At 36.6% G+C, this 22,433-nt stretch overlaps 2 protein-coding genes across 2 annotated transcripts; one reads left to right on the forward strand and one right to left on the reverse strand.

The window, feature by feature from the left end:
* Positions 1 to 52: 52 nt before the first annotated feature.
* On the forward strand, positions 53 to 5,258 carry LOC138323824 (SPRY domain-containing SOCS box protein 3-like). Its single transcript, XM_069268676.1, has 4 exons — positions 53 to 345; positions 1,913 to 2,100; positions 2,883 to 3,111; positions 3,743 to 5,258. Exons 1-4 carry the CDS (start codon positions 114 to 116, stop codon positions 4,105 to 4,107), a joined length of 1,014 nt encoding a protein of 337 aa, XP_069124777.1. The 5' UTR covers positions 53 to 113; the 3' UTR covers positions 4,108 to 5,258.
* A 10,498-nt stretch (positions 5,259 to 15,756) lies between these two features.
* On the reverse strand, positions 15,757 to 22,433 carry LOC138323826 (HUWE1-associated protein modifying stress responses-like). The gene is made up of 4 exons (XM_069268680.1): positions 22,098 to 22,433; positions 20,650 to 20,721; positions 19,106 to 19,417; positions 15,757 to 18,706 (listed from the first exon to the last, which is right to left on the reverse strand). Exons 1-4 carry the CDS (start codon positions 22,291 to 22,293, stop codon positions 18,486 to 18,488), a joined length of 801 nt encoding a protein of 266 aa, XP_069124781.1. The 5' UTR covers positions 22,294 to 22,433; the 3' UTR covers positions 15,757 to 18,485.

The following is a 22,433-nucleotide window of genomic DNA, read 5'->3' on the forward strand; positions in this document are numbered from 1 at the left end:
ATTCGTATAGCTGTGTTAATGCTTCGTGTAACGAACTCACTTGGACGCTTAAGCTGTCATGGCGTCGATGACTTTTGGATAAAATGTGAATCTCGTGATTTTCATCGTGTGTAATGGAACGGGACGGTGACCAAGAAGAGCAGCCATCATGCTCTAAGTCCCCCTCGTTGTCCGAGTCGCTAGATTCACAGGAGAGCGACAAGGACGTTAGTACAGACCAGTCTGAAGATGAAATAGACATGCCACCAGCAAGACAGTCAAATATGAAACTGAAAGGAGATGCTTTTTGCGAATGTTACAAGAAAGGTTTAGAAAAATCATGCAAATGTGGAGAAGATGACACGTGTACGTTACTTTAGTATGATATTTCTTTCCAGGTTATAGGCCTATAATGACTAAAGCAACCAATATTGTAACATAAAGCAATATAAGATGTACAAAATGTACAGCTGACTGGCTGATGAATCCTATACTAAGGCGTTATATGTTTTTCTACCTTTACTGCATGTAATGTATCTTAGAACGCATTATATATTATTTTCCATGAAATAATTAGTTTTAAGTATAGGCACACGCAATAAAATACATGTAGAAGTTCCTCTAATTCGAGTAATACATCCAAGATGCTCATCACCTGGTCACCGATGATCGCCCAATTCTGCTACACTCTTTGAATTCCCTCCCCTTTTTATAATTAGTCATCGCCTAAAAAATACTGAAGGCTCCTCACACGATTCAAGTCCAGGTATCCCCTGCTAAGTGCACTCCCAATGCTTGCAACAGGAGTTGGCAAGTTTACTAATTTCCGTCCATGCAGGTCCGACATCTGTTTGTAAAAAATGCTTGTTACTGCTTTTTCTTTAGAAGTACTCCACAAATATTTCTAAGAAATTTCATGCATGGTCCCCCTGGTCCCTAGGAGTGTACGCTGATTTTGAAACTGATCGGAAAAACATTACGGCAGCCAGGCAGCCATCTTTCATTTCGATAGTTAAAATTTGTTACGGCTATTTCTCAAGAAGTACTTCACAGATATTTCTCTAACTTTACCTCCATGGTTCCCTTGTTCCCTAGGAGTGTCATGCTTATTTTGAGACTGATCAAAAATATTATATGGCTGCCAGGCTGCCACCTTTAAATTTTGGCAGTTGATGTTTGTTACCGCTATTTCTCAGAAAGTACTGAGGGATTGTTCTCAGATTTTATATGTAGGTTCACCTAGGGTCCTAGTTGTTGTATATTGCATTTTGGGACCAATCGGTCAACAAGATGGACATTGATGGATCTGCATAAAATGCAATGGCTGCCTGACAGCCATCTTGGATTTTGATTGTGAAAGTTTGTTACTGCTATTTCTCAGAAAGGACTGTAGTTAATGTTTGAAAAGCAGAGAAAAAATCTGAGACAATTGTCAGACAGAGATCAATTTTTGGTGGGTGCCAAGATTCCGCTAAGATCCCTCTGGGATCTCTTGTATAATTTACAGGAGAGGAGAAAATGTAGCGGACAGACTTGCATGCTTTGTCATTTCACATTATGTGGGTTCAAAATAACACAAAAAAGTACCCAGGGGACTTGAATATTGTTTCGTATTATGCGGGTTTCGCATTTAGTGGTTTGGACTACATGGGTAATAAAAACAAGGATGTTGAAAGCGGTTTGTAGGGGTTTTTAATGCCATTGGTATAAAACCGGATTTTGTACTATCCAAGTTTGTATTGGGGGCCCCAGCTTGGAATTTATAATGACTAAACTACAATGCAAGGCAAATTACCCGGTATTTTGAGAGAAATTTAATAGGGCTGATGTTCAATTGTCATCAATGAAATGTCAATGACATTGTTCAAATTGAATTAAAAATATCAGGATTTTTTCTAAATCTCTTCATTGTTTATACTGATAATTTTTTCAGATTTTGAATGGATTTGGGATGAAGAAACCAAGTCTGCAGCCAGTTTTGTTAAAGATGATATGCGGGAGGTGATGTTCCACATAGATTATAGCTGTGGTACAGCAGCTGTACGGGGCACACTGCCACTCAAGAATGAACAGTACTACTGGGAGATTAAAATGACTACACCAGTCTACGGCACAGATATGGTTAGACAACTATTGTCAAATTCTCAATTGATTCACCCATTATTGTCCCCTTATAACGTTGAATTTTCAAGATAATAATTTATTTCATTGTTAGAATTTGAAGAGATCAAATGTCTTTAAAAATAATTTGGATAAATAAGTTAGTTTTATTATTCATGTTACAAATTACACTGATATAGTACTGATTCTCTGTTTTTCATACAAATGTTACATTCTGTCCTGGCGACATTCACTTTTTTTGCTTACTGTCAAACTTGCCTAAATACAGTCTTTACAGTCAAGTGGTCAAGACAGGCTTTACTTTTCAAATCCTTAATTTCGTTATGTTACTACATTACACAATTTTGATGAAATTGAGTCATTTGATTTATATTTCATTGTAATAGAAATCTTGTCATTTGTAGGAAATTATGAAATATATATAGCATTCATTGCTATTCAATAAAAATCATTTTTAAATATTAGAGGATACACATGCCATGATTGTATCAACTATTTTCAGATGGTTGGTGTTTGTACAGCCCATATTGATCTGAACAAGTGCCGTCACATGATTGTATCAACTATTTTCAGATGGTTGGTGTTTGTACAGCCCATATTGATCTGAACAAGTGCCGTCACATGATTGTATCAACTATTTTCAGATGGTTGGTGTTTGTACAGCCCATATTGATCTGAACAAGTGCCGTCATGATTGTATCAACTATTTTCAGATGGTTGGTGTTTGTACAGCCCATATTGATCTGAACAAGTGCCGTCATGATTGTATGAATTATTTTCAGATGGTTGGTGTTTGTACAGCCCATATTGATCTGAATAAGTGCCGTCACATGTTCTGCAGTATGATTGGCCAGGATTCCGAGTCGTGGGGTCTGTCTTACACAGGCATGAGGCAGCACCGCAGCATCAAGGAACAATATTCATCAAAGTTTGGACAGGGTTCTATCATTGGTATTCACCTGGACATGTGGCATGGCACACTCTCATTTTACAAAAACAGGAGACCACTAGGTAATGTAAATTGTCTGTATACATAACACTTTTGAAACAACCAAATTGGGAAAGAATAAAGCCACAAGCCTTTCATATGCTGGAAATACAGCCCACATGTACTCCGAAAAAATTTTGCAGAATGTATATTTTTTTAAAACAAAAATCATGGGTAAATTGAGTTGTATTTAAGACCAGTTTCCATACTATTCATCCACCTAAGATTTGTATTGTCAAATCTGATGTCTTGATTTAAATCAAATATCTCTATTCTAAGTATTCTTTAACTGCTCTACTATCCAGACAATGAATGTGGCTCAACTGAGAAGACTCCACTGTTCTGTATGTAACAATACGTTACTGTAAACCATCTTATTTTCGTGTGCATTTTTTTCTCATTTTTCACACGCAATTAGAATTAACAAAAATAAATTGCAGCAAAAGAGATTCAACTACAATTACAATAGGGAATTTTACATATAAATTGTCAGGAAAACACTGGTAGGTATATATATAAGAAACACTAATTTCAATCACCACGAAAATAAAATGATTAACAGTTTACCTGGCATTCTGTAAATTTTGCTTCAAATCTGATAATGTAATGATTACATTTAGTCATAAAATCATAAACATTGATGTTTGTTTACAGGGGTGGCATACACCGGTCTCCATGGTAAAATTCTCTACCCTATGGTGTCATCAACAGCAGCTCGCAGTGGCATGAAGGTGATACGTAGCTGCTCCTTCCCAACTTCCCTCCAGTTCATGTGCTGCCAAGTTCTTCGTAAGGTCATTCCAAATCATTTGGATGTGTTAAAAGTAATCAACTTGCCACCTGGTTTTAAAAACTTTCTAGAAAACAATGTGAGCTGGCTTCTCCAGCCTTGCCCACCACAAATACTGCCAAGAGACAAAGCACAAAAGCGTAGACCCAAAAAGAGGACAAATGACGGGCCTTTACAGGGAGATGATGCGCCGGGACCAAGCAATTGTAAACAAATGCTCTTCAACTGAGAAAGTGCTATAGTTCCCTGATAGGACTGATTTTTATCAGCAAAGGGAGACAATTTTGCTTATGTCAAATTTCCTTGAATATTTTTTACATTTCAGTGAGTATAATGTAAGTTAGCATACTGAGAATTTGTTTCATTTCAATGAGTATAACTTAAGTTATCATTGAGATTTTTTGGTCATTTCAGTGAGCATATTAACTTAAATTATGTCAAGATTTGATTTTAAAATGACCATAATTTTATATGGGATGATATGGTGTTGAGAATTTTCCAGTTACAGGATGTGCTTATAAATTACTTCATTTGTTCTATAGTGGTGAAACTTTTAATGATGAAACATACATGTACATGTACTTCAAAACTTGTTTTGTAAAGTTCTAACATCTTTTTAGTGAAGTAAAACTTCTTTTAGCCTGTCAGACAGGAAGGATTTTTCTCATGGTACATATATTACAAAATCTTACCAAATATACAATGATTTCAACCCTACCTGATATTTTGAAACATCAAATCATCTCCCTAATGCTCTTACAATGTGGTTATGCTCTACTGTTCTACCAAACCTTACAGAATTTTTGTTTTAGAATTTACAATATTTTCGCATGAAGATACAAGTAAAAAAAATGAAGTAAATTCCAAAGTCACATGTTTTTGAATTTGTACTTTTCAAGATGGTTTAATCACTGGAGTGCCAGTCACATTTAATTTAGTTTAAAAAGTTGTAATCAGTTTAGAGAACAGTATGTTGAGTAATACACACAATGCACAAATTTTGTATATTTTTTGTAGACTCCAACAAGGACTTAATACTGACAAGTACCACCACTTAGTCCATGAGGTAGCTGTGTATCCCATCTGAATATATCACTGTGATTTTTCACCAATGCCCCTCCCGTTCTCCCCCTCCTGTCCCATCTCTATCTCCCCACTGTTAAAAACTCTTATACATGTATACACAGATATGTATGTTTAAAAGTACAAACATGTGATTATACAGTAAGGGACTTGTACAGTTGATTGCTCACATTCCTTGTTTGACATGTTTGTATACTGCCATATAAATAAAATGTACTGACATCATCTGAAGCTCTCAATCATCAACAAATTTGTATGCATCACCAACAGTAGTATAATTTTGTGACTTTGATCAATTAAATTGGTGTATAATTAACCTATAACTTATGATTTTGCGAAAGATATTTTGGATTACAGCTACGTCTCACAAAATTCTGTAACAGGAGATGAGAAAATGTAGCGACCCGACTGGGATTAAAAAATTACGTCTGAGCTACCTGGTCACCAATGATCGACCTAGCCCAATCCCTCTCTTTTCAAAGTCTTAGCCCTTGAAGACACACAAGACCCTTATACCACCACTGTGGGTATTTTAGTTGGATGCCAAGTTTGTAACAACTTTATTTGTTTGCCTCTTCTTTTGTTGTTCTTGGTAATGTTTCACATTAATTTTGATGTTACATTTGTATTGATGCCATAACACTGTTGCATGATGATAGCATGGATATGATAGACTGAAAAAATTGACAATCTGATCAAAGTTTAATGACCATTTTCAAATTAAGAATAAATTTTGTAAGATTCTTAAGAACTCCATCCTTAAACTACTTGCTTATTTTAGTGGAAGTATAATCACTACCTATATAATTTTGCAAGAAATGAGAAATGAAAATTTCACTTATCATGTGATTAAGCTATTTAGTCACCTTTTGAACAACAGGGCCCAAATCTGTAATAATTTGTATGTGTTTACTAAGTGGATTTCTTTGACATGTTTTGATTCAATAATATTAATCAGTGTTAACCAGAGAGGTTGCTTGTGTTTGTGAAATACAATTTGAAAGAGTAAATTAAGTGTATTGCCAGTTATAGAGGGAGTTGGGAGAACTTTCAGTATTTGTGTACCATTGAGGTAATATGATCCATGAGATATACAGATTTGGATAAAAAAGATTTCTTTGTTGACTTTTTCATTCATTAGACTTTAAATTTTCATCTGAAACATTGCATTTTTGACCTATGATAATAAGCAATGACTATTCAATATGTTTGATAGTAGTCGGCAGTAATCATGATCTTCAATATTTTTCGGATTAAATACTAATTAAGTAGATTCAATATGCATGAATCAGCTCAATATTAAGTAAACTTTTGACTGATAATACAGAGCTCATGCTCATCACATGGAAATCATTCACATCTGTAAAGATCAGAATAAACCGGTTTTCTTATAATTCTCAGCACTATCTTGTTGTAATGTCCCACTATTATTGATTTGCTAATTGATATGATTTATAAGCTTACAAGGAATAACAGGAATCCTTGCTACTATGATAGATTATGAAGGTACATAATGATAGAAAAGAGTTGCTATCTGATGAAATTTCATGCAGTGGTATAAAAGCTATATGTTATAACTTGTACATTGGAACATGTATATTTATTGTATGATAATTTCTGTGATATTAATGAATATTTACTTTCATGTACATGTATATGATGTTATAAATATGACCTATTTAGGGCAGTGTTTGTAATCTCAACACTCATACTCAACATTTTCCGTCTTTGTATATTACACAGTTACCTCCCTTTGGGACAGGTATCCATTGTGATGTCATTACTTTGTGAGCGAAAATCAAGTCGTTTTCTCTGAAATGTATGACATCGTCTTCTCTAAAGTGTATGACGTTGTTGTTTTCTCTCAAATGTATGACGTTACGCTCCCAAATTCATTATGTCATAAATAACTCTGTAATATGCAAATGAGGAATATAATATCTTGAATATATTGATAGTAAAGACATGTTGACAGAGAATTTAGTAATATAAGGCAGCTTTGTGTTTGATTTTGAAGAAAGATCTCAAACATTGAATGACCAACAAAAGGGAGGAGAAATTCATAAAATCTCATTGACCATTCTCAGAATAAGTCTTGTTTTTATGTGAGGTACATTTACGTAACTTTCTAAAATCCTGGGCCAGCAGACTAAAAATACAGTTTAAATTTACATGTAATGTTAAGAAAAACATCTTAGGGTTTGGTTGGTTCAAGGGCCTGAAATAATGCTTTTATATGTTACTCAGAGGGAAGGAGCATCCTTAGATCCCTAGAGAGCTCAGAGATTGCATGAAGCCTGTGTCTGTTTTACCTCCCTATATAGGAAAAGACAAAATCATACTTTTCTAATGGCATATCTAATATCATATTTGTTCATACTGATAGTGTTTGGTAGATCAATGTATGATAGAAGATTTACACTTCAGTTTATTAGATTTTTATTTTGCCTTTAATGGAGGCATCTATATCAATTACATTTCAAACAACATATTTACTCACTGCATTTCTGTCAAAACAAGACTGACTTTCCTTAGACATTTAAGATTTTTACGAGAAGTCTATCTGTATTTATTCTTTCTTCAAAATTTCTTTTTCTTTCACTTCAGTCAGTATGTCCATGCTATGTCTGGTATGGATACTTACTGATATTTTCACAATTAGATTTTTGATCAATTGTCATATTTTGTTTTGCTTATTTCAACTATTAAAATATTGTATTTAATGTTTAACTGTAATAGATCATTTTCCATCATTTATGAACACTATGTGTTCTGCTGAAAAATTGTTGTATTATTCACTGTACATTATTGATGTGATGCCATGTTTAATTATCTCCAATACATGCATGGTATAATCTGATGTTGAAGATCCCCCTGTCTCATTCCTAAAGGGGTCAAACAATTATTGTGGTCTGTTGGAAATTATTAACACTGAGAAATGTATAACATTTCCTCTCTTTTTCATTTTTTCTCATTTTGTATGCTACATGTAGCGGACATATACTACAAGTAGTACCTATATTTTAAGTGATTTAGATTTTTGGTTCAGGTCGTCATATGTTTGGTATTTCAGCTGATATATTACACTCTTAGATACACAGTCTCTATACACAATAGAGGTTAGGAAAAAGTACATTTATATCTTTTAGGATTATTTCAACTTATTGTTAATTCATGGTGTTCGATAGTACCTCAGAAATTGTCAGATATGATAAAATCATCTGGTCTGGACTTCCATATTACAGGCATAATTCTCAAGGAAAAATAAAGCCGTATGAACAGATGATATTTATTGGATTAAGAAAGTGTACACTATCACATGAAACTAAATTTTATATCGTGGGGAAACTGCGAGCAAGATTCCGCTGTTTTCATTAATTCTCAATAAAAATTGCTATTGATTTATTGTTCAAAGCAGAAGGTGTTTATCTCCCAAGTTGCAGTTTTACTACTGAAAACCAATTTACCAGTATTCTTGTGTGTGATTTGGTGTTCAAGTATTTAGAAAAATAAAAAGTGGCAAAAACATTTTAAACACAGGTAAAAGACCTTTTATGTGTAGATTGTGTAATTAAATCTCAAAAAAGTTGTTCAATTTGAAAATATGAAATTTCTGCCGCAAAAAATAAGTTGGTTTATAGTGTTTTAAGACAACTGTTTTCTGAACTCTATTGTTTCTAACAAGATCAGTGCCGTGTATGTTTAGTAAACATTCTTTTATCTCTGTTGGTACACCACTTGTCATCTTACATTAATGACATTTGATGTTTTTTATCATTGACACTGTGTAACAGAGAGAAGCCTGTGGTACAGAATTTGTGGCATCATTGTGTATTAAACAGTATGAATATATCTCTGTTAATATTGTTATTTTTTGCACTCAATTCATACTTTCCAAAGTTATTTCATTTATTTGAATTTTAAATTGAAACTAATCAGAAAAGCAAGTACAATATAAGTGCAGATAGTAAAAAGATAAACATACCAAACTGGCAAAGATTAGAATGACAAGAGGAACATTTCAGAATGTACATTTCAGGAATCAGCTTGGAAGGGCTCTTTAATTTTCCATGGCCAGTATTTAAGTTACCTCCCTCTTGACTAGTGAGTTATCCTGTTTGACAAAGTGTGGCGAGTTCTAAATGGCCAGTGGAAGAGTTACTTCCCCTTGATCATGATTTCTAATGGCCAGTAAAGGAGTTACTTCTCCCTTGACTGTAACTGGCTGTAAGTGATAATTTCTGAATGGCAAGAAATGGAGTTACTTCCCCTTGACAGTATGTGGTAATTTCTCAACGGCCAGGGGAAAATTACTTCCCCCTTGTTGACTGTGTTTGGTAATTTCTCAATGAAAAGTGAAGGAGTTACTTCCCCCTTGACTATGTGTGGTAATTTCTCAATGGCCACTAAAGGAGTTACTTCCCCTTGACTGTTTGGTAATTTCTCAATGGCCAGTGAAGGAGTTACTTCCCCCTTGACTGTTTGTGGTAATTTATCAATGGCCACTGAAGGAGTTACTCCCCCTTGACTGTGTTTGGTAATTTCTCAATGGCCAGTGAATGAGTTACTTCCCCCTTGACTGTGTGTGGTAATTTCTCAATGGCCAGTAAAGGAGTTACTTCCCCTTGACTGTGTGTGGTAATTTCTCAATGAACAGTGAAGGAGTTACTTCCCTTGACTGTGTGTGGTAATTTCTCAATGGCTAGTGAAGGAGTTACTCCCCCTTGACTGTGTTTGGTAATTTCTCAATGGCTAGTGAAGGAGGTACTTCCCCCTTGACTGTGTGTGTTGTAATTTCTCTATGGTCAGTGAAGGAATTACTTCCTCCCTGACTGTGTGTGGTAATTTATCAATGGCCACTGAAGGAGTTACTTCCCCCTTGACTGTGTTTGTTAATTTCTCAATGGCCAGTTAAGGAGTTACTTCCCCTTGACTGTGTTTGGTAATTTCTCAATGGCCAGTGAAGGAGTTACTTTGACTGTGTGTGGTAATTTCTCAATGGCCAGTGAAGGAGTTACTTCCCCTTGACTGTGTGTGGTAATTTCTCAATGGCCAGTTAAGGAGTTACTTCCCCCTTGACTGTGTGTGGTAATTTCTCAATGGCCAGTGAAGGAGTTACTTCCCCCTTGACTGTGTTTGGTAATTTCTGAATGGCCAGTGAAGGAGTTACTTCCCCCTTGACTGTGTTTGGTAATTTCTCTTGGCCAGTGAAGGAGTTACTTCCCCTTGACTGTGTTTGGTAATTTCTCAATGGCCAGTGAATGAGTTACCTCCCCCTTGACTGTGTTTGGTAATTTCTCAATGGCCAGTGAATGAGTTACTTCCCCCTTGACTGTGTTTGGTAATTTCTCAATGGCCAGTAAAGGAGTTACTTCCCCCTTGACTGTTTGTGGTAATTTCTCAATGACCAGTGAAGGAATTACTTCCTCCCTGACTGTGTATGGTAATTTCTCAATGGCCAGTGAAGGAGTTACTTCCCCCTTGACTGTGTGTGGTAATTTCTCAATGGACAGTGAATGAGTTACTTCCCCCTTGACTGTGTGTGGTAATTTCTCAATGGACAGTGAAGGAGTTACTTCCCCTTGACTGTGTGTGGTAATTTCTCAATGGCTAGTGAAGGAGTTACTTCCCCCTTGACTGTGTGTGGTAATTTCTCAATGGCCAGTGAAGGAGTTACTTCCCCCTTGACTGTGTGTGGTAATTTCTCAATGGCCAGTGAAGGAGTTACTTCCCCCTTGACTGTGTTTGGTAATTTCTCAATGGCCAGTGAAGGAGTTACTTCCCCCTTGACTGTGTTTGGTAATTTCTCAATGGCCAGTGAAGGAGTTACTTCCCCTTGACTGTGTGTGGTAATTTCTCAATGGCCAGTGAAGGAGTTACTTCCCCCTTGACTGTGTGTGGTAATTTCTCAATGGCCAGTGAAAGGAGTTACTTCCCCTTGACTGTGTGTGGTAATTTCTCAATGGCCAGTGAAGGAGTTACTTCCCCTTGACTGTGTGTGGTAATTTCTCAATGGCCAGTGAAGGAGTTACTTCCCCCTTGACTGTGTGTGGTAATTTCTCAATGGCCAGTGAAGGAGTTACTTCCCCCTTGACTGTGTTGTGGTAATTTCTCAATGGCCAGTGAAGGAGTTACTTCCCCCTTGACTGTGTTTGTTAATTTCTCAATGGCCAGTGAAGGAGTTACTTCCCCCTTGACTGTGTTGGTTAATTTCTCAATGGCCAGTGAAGGAGTTACTTCCCCCTTGACTGTGTGTGGTAATTTCTCAATGGCCAGTGAAGGAGTTACTTCCCCCTTGACTGTGTGTGGTAATTTCTCAATGGCCAGTGAAGGAGTTACTTCCCCCTTGACTGTGTGTGGTAATTTCTCAATGGCCAGTGAAGGAGTTACTTCCCCCTTGACTGTGTGTGGTAATTTCTCAATGGCCAGTGAAGGAGTTACTTCCCCCTTGACTGTGTGTGGTAATTTCTCAATGGCCAGTGAAGGAGTTACTTCCCCCCTTGACTGTGTGTGGTAATTTCTCAATGACAGTGAAGGAGTTACTTCCCCCTTGACTGTGTGTGGTAATTTCTCAATGGCCAGTGAAGGAGTTACTTCCCCCTTGACTGTGTGTGGTAATTTCTCAATGGCCAGTGAAGGAGTTACTTCCCCCTTGACTGTTTGTGGTAATTTCTCAATGGCCAGTGAAGGAGTTACTTCCCCCTTGACTGTTTGTGGTAATTTCTCAATGGCCAGTGAAGGAGTTACTTCCCCCTTGACTGTGTGTGGTAATTTCTCAATGGACAGTGAAGGAGTTACTTCCCCCTTGACTGTGTGTGGTAATTTCTCAATGGCCAGTGAAGGAGTTACTTCCCCTTGACTGTGTGTGGTAATTTCTCAATGGCCAGTGAAGGAGTTACTTCCCCCTTGACTGTGTGTGGTAATTTCTCAATGGCCAGTGAAGGAGTTACTTCCCCCTTGACTGTGTGTGGTAATTTCTCAATGGCCAGTGAAGGAGTTACTTCCCCCTTGACTGTGTGTGGTAATTTCTCAATGGCCAGTGAAGGAGTTACTTCCCCCTTGACTGTGTGTGGTAATTTCTCAATGGCCAGTGAAGGAGTTACTTCCCCCTTGACTGTGTGTGGTAATTTCTCAATGGCCAGTGAAGGAGTTACTTCCCCCTTGACTGTGTGTGGTAATTTCTCAATGACCAGTGAAGGAGTTACTTCCCCCTTGACTGTGTGTGGTAATTTCTCAATGGCCAGTGAAGGAGTTACTTCCCCTTGACTGTGTGTGGTAATTTCTCAATGGCCAGTGAAGGAGTTACTTCCCCCTTGACTGTGTGTGGTAATTTCTCAATGGCCAGTGAAGGAGTTACTTCCCCCTTGACTGTGTGTGGTAATTTCTCAATGGCCAGTGAAGGAGTTACTTCCCCCTTGACTGTGTGTGGTAATTTCTCAATGGCCAGTGAAGGAGTTACTTCCCCCTTGACTGTGTGTGGTAATTTCTCAATGGCCAGTGAAGGAGTTACTTCCCCCTTGACTGTGTGTGGTAATTTCTCAATGGCCAGTGAAGGAGTTACTTCCCCCTTGACTGTGTGTGGTAATTTCTCAATGGCCAGTGAAGGAGTTACTTCCCCTTGACTGTGTGTGTGGTAATTTCTCAATGGCCAGTGAAGGAGTTACTTCCCCCTTGACTGTGTGTGGTAATTTCTCAATGACCAGTGAAGGAGTTACTTCCCCCTTGACTGTGTGTGGTAATTTCTCAATGGACAGTGAAGGAGTTACTTCCCCCTTGACTGTGTGTGGTAATTTCTCAATGACCAGTGAAGGAGTTACTTCCCCCTTGACTGTGTGTGGTAATTTCTCAATGGCCAGTGAAGGAGTTACTTCCCCCTTGACTGTGTGTGGTAATTTCTCAATGGCCAGTGAAGGAGTTACTTCCCCTTGACTGTGTGGTAATTTCTCAATGAACAGTGAAGGAGTTACTTCCCCTTGACTGTGTGTGGTAATTTCTCAATGACCAGTTAAGGAGTTACCTCCCCCTTGACTGTGTGTGGTAATTTCTCAATGACCAGTGAAGGAGTTACTTCCCCCTTGACTGTGTGTGGTAATTTCTCAATGGCCAGTGAAGGAGTTACTTCCCCCTTGACTGTGTGTGGTAATTTCTCAATGGACAGTGAATGAGTTACTTCCCCCTTGACTGTGTGTGGTAATTTCTCAATGGCCAGTGAAGGAGTTACTTCCCCCTTGACTGTGTGTGGTAATTTCTCAATGGCCAGTGAAGGAGTTACTTCCCCCTTGACTGTGTGTGGTAATTTCTCAATGACCAGTGAAGGAGTTACTTCCCCTTGACTGTGTGTGGTAATTTCTCAATGGCCAGTGAAGGAGTTACTTCCCCCTTGACTGTGTGTGGTAATTTCTCAATGCCAGTGAAGGAGTTATTCCCCTTGACGTGTGTGGTATTTCTCAATGCCTGAGGTTACTTCCCCCTTGACTGTGTTGGTAATTTCTCAATGCAGTATTCTCATGTATTCTCATGCAGTGAAGGAGTTACTTCCCCTTGACTGTGTGTGGTAATTTCTCAATGACCAGTGAAGGAGTTACTTCCCCTTGACTGTGTATGGTAATTTCTCAATGACAGTGAAGGAGTTACTTCCCCTTGACTGTGTGTGGTAATTTCTCAATGACCAGTGAAGGAGTTACTTCCCCTTGACTGTGTGTGGTAATTTCTCAATGCCAGTGAAGGAGTTACTTCCCCTTGACTGTGTATGGTAATTTCTCAATGCCAGTGAAGGAGTTACTTCCCCTTGACTGTGTGTGGTAATTTCTCAATGACCAGTGAAGGAGTTACTTCCCCTTGACTGTGTGTGGTAATTTCTCAATGACCAGTGAAGGAGTTACTTCCCCTTGACTGTGTATGGTAATTTCTCAATGACAGTGAAGGAGTTACTCCCCTTGACTGTGTATGGTAATTTCTCAATGACCAGTGAAGGAGTTACTTCCCCTTGACTGTGTATGGTAATTTCTCAATGACCAGACTCTTGACTGGAGTTACTTCCCCTTGACTGTGTATGGTAATTTCTCAATGACAGTGAAGGAGTTACTTCCCCCTTGACTGTGTGTGGTAATTTCTCAATGACCAGTGAAGGAGTTACTTCCCCTTGACTGTGTGTGGTAATTTCTCAATGGCCAGTGAAGGAGTTACTTCCCCCTTGACTGTGTGTGGTAATTTCTCAATGGCCAGTGAAGGAGTTACTTCCCCCTTGACTGTGTGTGGTAATTTCTCAATGACCAGTTAAGGAGTTACTTCCCCCTTGACTGTGTGTGGTAATTTCTCAATGGCCAGTGAAGGAGTTACTTCCCCTTGACTGTGTGGTAATTTCTCAATGGCCAGTTAAGGAGTTACTTCCCCCTTGACTGTGTGTGGTAATTTCTCAATGGCCAGTGAAGGAGTTACTTCCCCCTTGACTGTGTGTGGTAATTTCTCAATGGCCAGTGAAGGAGTTACTTCCCCCTTGACTGTGTGTGGTAATTTCTCAATGGCCAGTGAAGGAGTTACTTCCCCCTTGACTGTGTGTGGTAATTTCTCAATGACCAGTGAAGGAGTTACTTCCCCCTTGACTGTGTGTGGTAATTTCTCAATGGCCAGTGAAGGAGTTACTTCCCCCTTGACTGTGTGTGGTAATTTCTCAATGGCCAGTGAAGGAGTTACTTCCCCTTGACTGTGTGTGGTAATTTCTCAATGGCCAGTGAAGGAGTTACTTCCCCCTTGACTGTGTGTGGTAATTTCTCAATGGCCAGTGAAGGAGTTACTTCCCCCTTGACGTGTGTGTGTGGTAATTTCTCAATGGCCAGTGAAGGAGTTACTTCCCCCTTGACTGTGTGTGGTAATTTCTCAATGGCTAGTGAAGGAGTTACCTCCCCCTTGACTGTGTGTGGTAATTTCTCAATGGCCAGTGAAGGAGTTACTTCCCCCTTGACTGTGTGTGGTAATTTCTCAATGGCCAGTGAAGGAGTTACTTCCCCTTGACTGTGTGTGGTAATTTCTCAATGGCCAGTGAAGGAGTTACTTCCCCCTTGACTGTGTGTGGTAATTTCTCAATGGCCAGTGAAGGAGTTACTTCCCCCTTGACTGTGTGTGGTAATTTCTCAATGGCCAGTGAAGGAGTTACTTCCCCTTGACTGTGTGTGGTAATTACTTCCCCTTGACTGTGTGTGGTAATTTTTCAATGGCCAGTGAAGGAGTTACTTCCCCCTTGACCGTGTGGTAATTTCTCAATGGCCAGTTGACTGCGATTTCTCAGTAGCAAGTAATGGAGTTGCTTCTACTTAATAGAGCCCTTTACCCTTTGACTATCTGGTGATACACAAAAAGCTACAAATGGAGTTCTTTTCTCTATGACCAAGTGAAATTTCTCAACTAGAGGAACTATAGGACTACTTCCCTTGCCCTACATTTAACTTGATATGCGACAATGTGTCATAGTTGTGCTGCATGTACGGTACAATACATTATTATTGTATAAATAATGTTCAGTTATGTAGAAGTCAAATATACTGCTTCAATGAAACAACCATTGAATTATAACTGTTGCCAGAGTGGACAATTAATACCCCCTGCTGCACAATTTAAGCAAGAACTATAGCATTTACAGAGGACATTTTGCAGAACGCAAGTTGTATCTACAAACAAATGGACAGACAACCTGATTCCAGTATACCCCCCTTTAACTTTGTCGTGGGGGCAGGGGTATAAAAAGGAGGACCTGATTTGGTCTAGCCATATATTTTAATAAATAAGGCAGAATCACAAATGACATCTACAGTTGTTTATTACCATAGAATACCGTTTTCATTTTCTTTTCTTTTTTTTGGTGAATACACAAAAGTACTCGTACCCAACAGAAATAATATCTTACTCAGAACGCAGTAACCAGAAGACTTGCACGATAAACCTGCTCAACATCTTACTGATCAGACTAACTTAATGTTGATGCAACCACACTTCATTCACAACCGTAGAAATAACCCGCCTGTTTTCATTCATACAGCAAGACTCAACTCGTTTCCATCAACACACGGTCCTTTCTCTACTTTATATACGTGAAATATTTGTGTATTTTAAGTAAATGTCAACAAAAAGTAACAATTCATTTCAAATGCAGCTTTTAGAGTTTACAACACTGACCTTCTGCAGAAAATTTAAAACAAAAGAAACATAAAGCACAAAAATTTTATACAATAAATAAATTACAGGTATTTCATAGTTAAATAATTAAGTTAGAGTATGCTATTTGACATATCTTGCGTATCTAACACATCTCTCATGAAAATTGATCATTAACATGTATTATTTCATTTAAATTTCTTAAATGTAGCTGCTTGAAATCATTCCTTTAGAGTTCGAAGTTAATTCTTGAAAATAGAAACTGGATTGAGTACGAAAGTTAGATATCAGGCATGTTGATACACTTGATATCTTAATTTATAATCATTTGGTTTAGAATACAACGGAAATAATAGAATGAGGATGCTGTGAAATTCAACCTTTTCTATTTACGTTGTTTTTTTTTCAATTAACGTGATTTGTAAGCACTACATAGATAAAATGTATGTCGTGTTTACCTAAAATACGCTTAAATCATATACATGTAATCATTTACTTCTCTCTTAATGAATATTTCATCAACCTAGCAAAATTCAATTCAAAATGATAAAAGAAAAAAATCATCAAAAGGCAAAATGATACTTATTCATGGTTTTCCCCATGTAAATTACATTTCATATGCTGGTTGATTATAACTATGAATCTTGATATTCTGATACACATTATGATCTTTTAAAGAGAATAAAGTAATAAGTAAACATTTTTTGTAGAAGATGAAATGAAGATTGACATAAACTTAGAAGACCTGTATTACGATGAAACTGAACTGAATATTATGACATCTGTATTTTGCCATTTGTACTCAAAGTCTATAAAAGATCATAGATTGAGCCGTGAAAGTCATGAAAAAGTAAGATAACAGGCCAAATAAGCAAAGAGACAACAAAAGTAGTACAGTTGTTGATCACAGACAAATTGTCTTTTTATCCTTATATTCTATTATTTAAAACACATGAAAATATTCTGAATAAAAAAAAAGAGTTTAAGATAAAATCTATACGAAAGAAAATTTCAATCACATCTGTTTTTAGTCAATTTTTCATCAAAAAATATATTAACAACTTACAACAAAATTACAAAGCATCTGATGATTAAAACATTCAAAAATGGATTTACATAACAACAGATCTCCAACACTGCATCGGATATACCAAATTAAACTAAAACACACACACACCACATACATGCACACATACAGTTACATGTACAGGCTATAAGGTAAAACATCTACCCACCAAAGGACGGGGGGTAAGTATTAGGGCACCAGTGCCACATGTAGTAGAACTGAAAGTTATCCATCCTTCTAAACTTCAGTCCCTTGGATCAGGTAGATATTTTAAGAAATAGCCCTAGTAATCAGAACTTTCCATCTCAGCATTATACACCTGGCAAGCCACTTCACAGGGTTATGTTTACACAGTAAACTCAATAAACAATCTCTTCATGGAAATTCATATAAAAGTAAAGACGTCTTAATTTCATAGCTTTTACTTTTCATATATATGCAGCAATATAAATCAAAGGGCATATTTGGCAGACTCTGTATAAAGGAACACTAGCTGTGCATGACAAACAGAATAACATATACATCACAGACATTATATCTCTCTCTCCTACTGAAATACCTGTTACGTATGTTTGATATATATGTTGGAATATGAATGGGGATACATATCTCTGTACTTTAATTCTGTGAGATGTACAGATTATTTCACTCATAGATATAAATGCATGTGTCATTCATTGAGAGGAGATATGAGATGAGTGTTATTACAGAGAAATTTCTTTAATACATATATATATTGTATTAACTTAAGCTACAAAAAAAAAATCGAAAAAAAAAAATCACTACATTTAAAATGTATCAAATTTGATGAACTCGCATAAATTTTTCACATATTTAACATTCTCTGAAAAAAATACCAGGTAATGGAGAAATTTTATATGCAATCTGATGTCAGATGTGTTTCATCTTCATATTTTCAATAAGTTATATCAAAATGACTGTCTGTGATTCTAAAAACTATTTGGCATTGAGAGTCTTGCAAGATGGTTGACAGAAAGAATAACAATAATTTGTAATTTAATATTTTGCTATCCTAGGATTGGTACTTAAATGATCAGCAGGTAGTGAAATACATGTACAATGTAGATATTAATGTAAACCTGGAAATGATTGAAATGTTTAAGATGTTTCATAATTTAACTAACAAAAGAAAAATCCCTACATCATTAAATAATCAAGAAAGAAAAGCAAATATGTTTAGACAAATGATACATCCCCATTCACAGTACTGTAGTTGTTTATCTGAATACATTATCTTATGTTTCCTATAGCTTTTAGGCAGCAATGAAATCAGAAAATTGTGCACTATTTTAATCTCTCCAGCTGTATCGACTTCTTTTCCGTGACGGTGAGTCCATTAAAACGTCTGGAGAGGATGTCCTCTTTCGTGAAGAATCATAATTTTGGGAAATTTCGTCCATTATGAAGCGATTCAGTTCCTCCATATTGTTATTTCGAGGAAGTTGTGCACTAGGTGTGCCATGAGGCCTATTGTAGTCCACACTGATGTTTGACATTGCACCATTAAGTCCTGAAATGCAAGATTTACCACGGATTAACTGATGCCACATCATTCAAACAATAGTTCAAATATAAATTACCAAAACTATTAATGAAAAACATAGATCTGGTAGTGATATATTGACCAATCATTTCTGTTTACCTAGTATGTTTTAGCAACATGTAAATAATCTTTCATTATTTTCCCTTCATAGGAGACTTATAAAATAAGTCTCAAACTTTTCTTCACACTTTGCAACACCAAAAAAATAAATTCTTCAAAACATGGACAAGTTAGTTTTGATAGTAAAACATGTGGGTAATAAATAAAAGTTATCAAATGGTACTTTAACGGAAAATCAAGGAGAAATACGTTTCTTATATTATGCAGAATTATGCCAGAAAGCCAAATTACTTAATGATATCTTACCTTGGAGGGCAATGGCTTCTCTGAATGCCTGAAGATCTGGTTCTGGGGCTGGCTCACATGCCTCTGCACCTGACACACGTGGGGAATGAGACCTCTCCAGTCCTGTGAGTCTGGAGGCAGAGGTGTGGCGAACTATTGGACCCGATAAGCGATTTCTAGAAGGAGGAGACTTTCCGCAAAGAAAGGCAAGCAGGTCCTCCCTACGTATATGCCTTCTCCTCTTCTTTGCCCATGCAACAATGTCTTTTGTTCTATGTTGTCGTCCTCTTTGAACACCAACATCCACACATCGTCTTAAAGAATCTACACTATCTGTAATAATAAATACACAACTGTCAGTAGGAAAATGTTAATTTTACTAAAGAATTGCACAGTTTTATACTGTATAAATTTTCCATAATGTATAAAATGTCCAATATTTTATTAAAAGAATAATGAGTACCAATAAAATTGTATTTATTATATTTTAACATCAACTACTAGAATAATACATGTATAAATTTTGTCCTTCTTTTTTACATAGTAATTTTTGTATTCGATTATTCGGTCACATGTAATCGATTACTAATCGATTAATCGTTTGAATTGAAGGCAACTATATTGTTTACTACTGACTACTGAAAACGTCCGCCATGTTTATCAACTAATAATAACACCTAACGTTACCGTATAATATGACAGAGGACATGCCTTATATAATATAAGCCTACCAACAAATAAGAAAAGATTTATTGACAAAACATACGTATTTTATCCCAAATTAGCTCTGAATTCCGTTCCTGTGTTGTCTTCCGTAACATCGTTTAAATCAAATCTGCTAACCCGCTGTTTTGACGTGACCTTCACACGTACGACTAATCAACCAAATCTGGCCGCCACGGAGCGACATGACCAAATTTTCGTCAATGAACTTTTTTATTTCCGTGATCAAAAAAATAAAATAAATCAACAACTCTTATATTCAATTAGAATATGAACAAAAACTTTCTTTTTATATGATAAACACATGCAATAGTAAAATTTAAATGTTCAAGATTACTGCTCCTTCCGCTCCCGAGCGTCCCGGCGGCGATTAGGCCTCCGTGACGTAACAACATGGAGTCGATCGCTAGTGAAAATTGGCGAACAGCGTGTTGCAAGCTTTCTCATGACATCCACTTTTTCATTGATTAATGACTTTAACATCCACAGAGACGTAATTTAACAAGTATTTCTCACATCATTTATGTTTTGTTGAGTTCAAAACATGTACATAAAGAGATGAAACTCCAGTCGGAATGGCTTACTCAAGAAATCCATGATCTGTCAACGTGTTTAGTCAGCTTACAATGCACTGGCTATGCATGTTACGATTAACGATTAATAAAATCTTTAATCGATTATCAGCAATTAGCTTCATTAATCTAATCGCCTCCGATTATTCGACTAATCGTTTCATACATGTATAAATTTTGTCCTTCTTTTTTACATATTTTTATATACTGTATTTTTTTTTTTTTTACATAAAACATTTGACATTTCAAATGGTCTTGTAATTCAGTTACCTTTATAAAGACTAGTTACAGATGCAGCAGCATTCTGAAATGGTATAAACAATGAAAGCCCGCTCTGTCGATCTGAAAGAGAAGACAAAAGTCAGTTAAAAATGCATACAGTTTTAGAAAAATAACAAACATGCACCAAACAAACATTACTGATTTAAAAAAAACACCTTGATATTAAAATCTTTTAATCTTAAAATCAGTTAATAACGGATAGCTTAACCAGATAAAAGCTCAAACTGAACTGTGAACCTGTTCTAGCACTAAATGATTTTATCCATAACAACACGGTTTCTAAATGGTTTACTGCCGTGTTGTTGACCTGTGGTATTATTTCCTTCAGTTCAATACGCAGTAGTAATACACAGCGTGAATTATTGTCGGAATGACGATACACGTTCTGCCAACAGTATTGTACCTGGGTGGCTATTTCACTGTGTGCATGTGTTGGCATGGATTTGTAGTAGTCCAAAGCACTATATATAAGCAAGTGTCTGATTGTTGTTGCCAGTTTTTAAAGTGGCCAACCACAAGTGGTATTACAGTAGCCTTGTTTTTGACGGGAAAATGGAATGCTCTAAATGCTCTGCTGTATGTTATTATTTGTGGATAATCTATGTCAAAATGGTTATAAAACTGTAAACACTGTACTGCAATACAAACCGAATCATAATGGAAGTGTACCGTTTCACCCCTAACTGTTTCTATATTGTGAAGCATGGAAATAATACCCCGTCAGCCATGTTTTTATATTCTATGAGTGGAAAATTCTTAAAACATTTAAATAGCAGGTTCGGAACAATAACATTACAATGTATGATCACGAGTCCCCAGCACATACATGTATAGAGCTACATAGACAGTGAGCAAGTCTCAATTACGCTCCTAACATTAAATGGTATCAAAATGAATAATTAAGATAATTTTAAAAATCAATCTGGAAATAACATTTCCTTTAATTATCAATTACGTTGAAAGATAACAAAGGTTTGACTTTGTGAAGAGTGCCGATTTAAAACTTAGTTAAAATCTTAAAATATCACAACCTTTAAAAAAAACTTTTGAACACTTCAAAATGTTTCATGTCAATGTTCTTCTGAATTCTTATATAGAAACTTTTAACCTTGCATGCTGTGACTGTAAATGCCACACCCAATAACCTATCATTTAGAGCCTCAATGATTTAGTTGAAAACTTTAAATCTATTTAGTTTTGATGTATTAAAATTTGCTAGAAATAGGTGGGTATAATTCCTGAAACACACATGCTATTTTGACACGAAAAGTGTCTTTCAATTTGGTCAAATGAGATATCGCAATGTCAGCTGGAATAATTTGTTGACAAATCAAATGGAAATTACGCACTATGAGAAAAACGTATCAAAAACGTTGATAAATCATAATGCACGATGAGAAACAATATAGTACAGTTAAAACTGTGACATATGGTACCTTTGTATAATTGTGCTATAGACGTTGCAGAATTTTGGAAATGGAAAAAAAGTTTTTGTGTTGCGTATTCTCTCTGTGCTTGAAGGGTTTCCGCCATATTGGGTTCTGCATCAAGTTCTTCCAAACACTCCTCTTCAAAGCTATTTAACCAATGTTCTGATGACTGTTCGGCACCATTATCTTCTTCATGAGCCATGTTGTATATCAAGAGTCAAATTTACACAAATATGAAAGAAAATATTACACACATCAGCATAAATAATCCCCCTTTTCTTGCCAAACTGCCAAACTTTTCCTATGAACTTATGACGGAAGTAGTCGTTGGGCATGCGCATT

The sequence above is a fragment of the Argopecten irradians genome, chromosome 5, assembly GCF_041381155.1.
Source record: "Argopecten irradians isolate NY chromosome 5, Ai_NY, whole genome shotgun sequence".
Taxonomy (NCBI): domain Eukaryota; kingdom Metazoa; phylum Mollusca; class Bivalvia; order Pectinida; family Pectinidae; genus Argopecten; species Argopecten irradians.

What these genes read in the sequence shown, in the direction of transcription:
- LOC138323824 (XM_069268676.1), top strand. Translation starts at nt 114, where the DNA reads ATGGAACGGGACGGTGACCAAGAAGAGCAGCCATCATGCTCTAAGTCC. An exon ending in ATGTGGAGAAGATGACACGT is followed by an intron (nt 346 to 1,912) that starts GTACGTTACTTT and finishes TAATTTTTTCAG; the next exon opens with ATTTTGAATGGATTTGGGAT. An exon ending in CAGTCTACGGCACAGATATG is followed by an intron (nt 2,101 to 2,882) that starts GTTAGACAACTA and finishes AATTATTTTCAG; the next exon opens with ATGGTTGGTGTTTGTACAGC.
- LOC138323826 (XM_069268680.1), bottom strand. Translation starts at nt 22,293, where the DNA reads ATGGCTCATGAAGAAGATAATGGTGCCGAACAGTCATCAGAACATTGG. An exon ending in TGTAACTAGTCTTTATAAAG is followed by an intron (nt 19,418 to 20,649) that starts GTAACTGAATTA and finishes TTATTATTACAG; the next exon opens with ATAGTGTAGATTCTTTAAGA. An exon ending in AGAAGCCATTGCCCTCCAAG is followed by an intron (nt 18,707 to 19,105) that starts GTAAGATATCAT and finishes CTTGCATTTCAG; the next exon opens with GACTTAATGGTGCAATGTCA.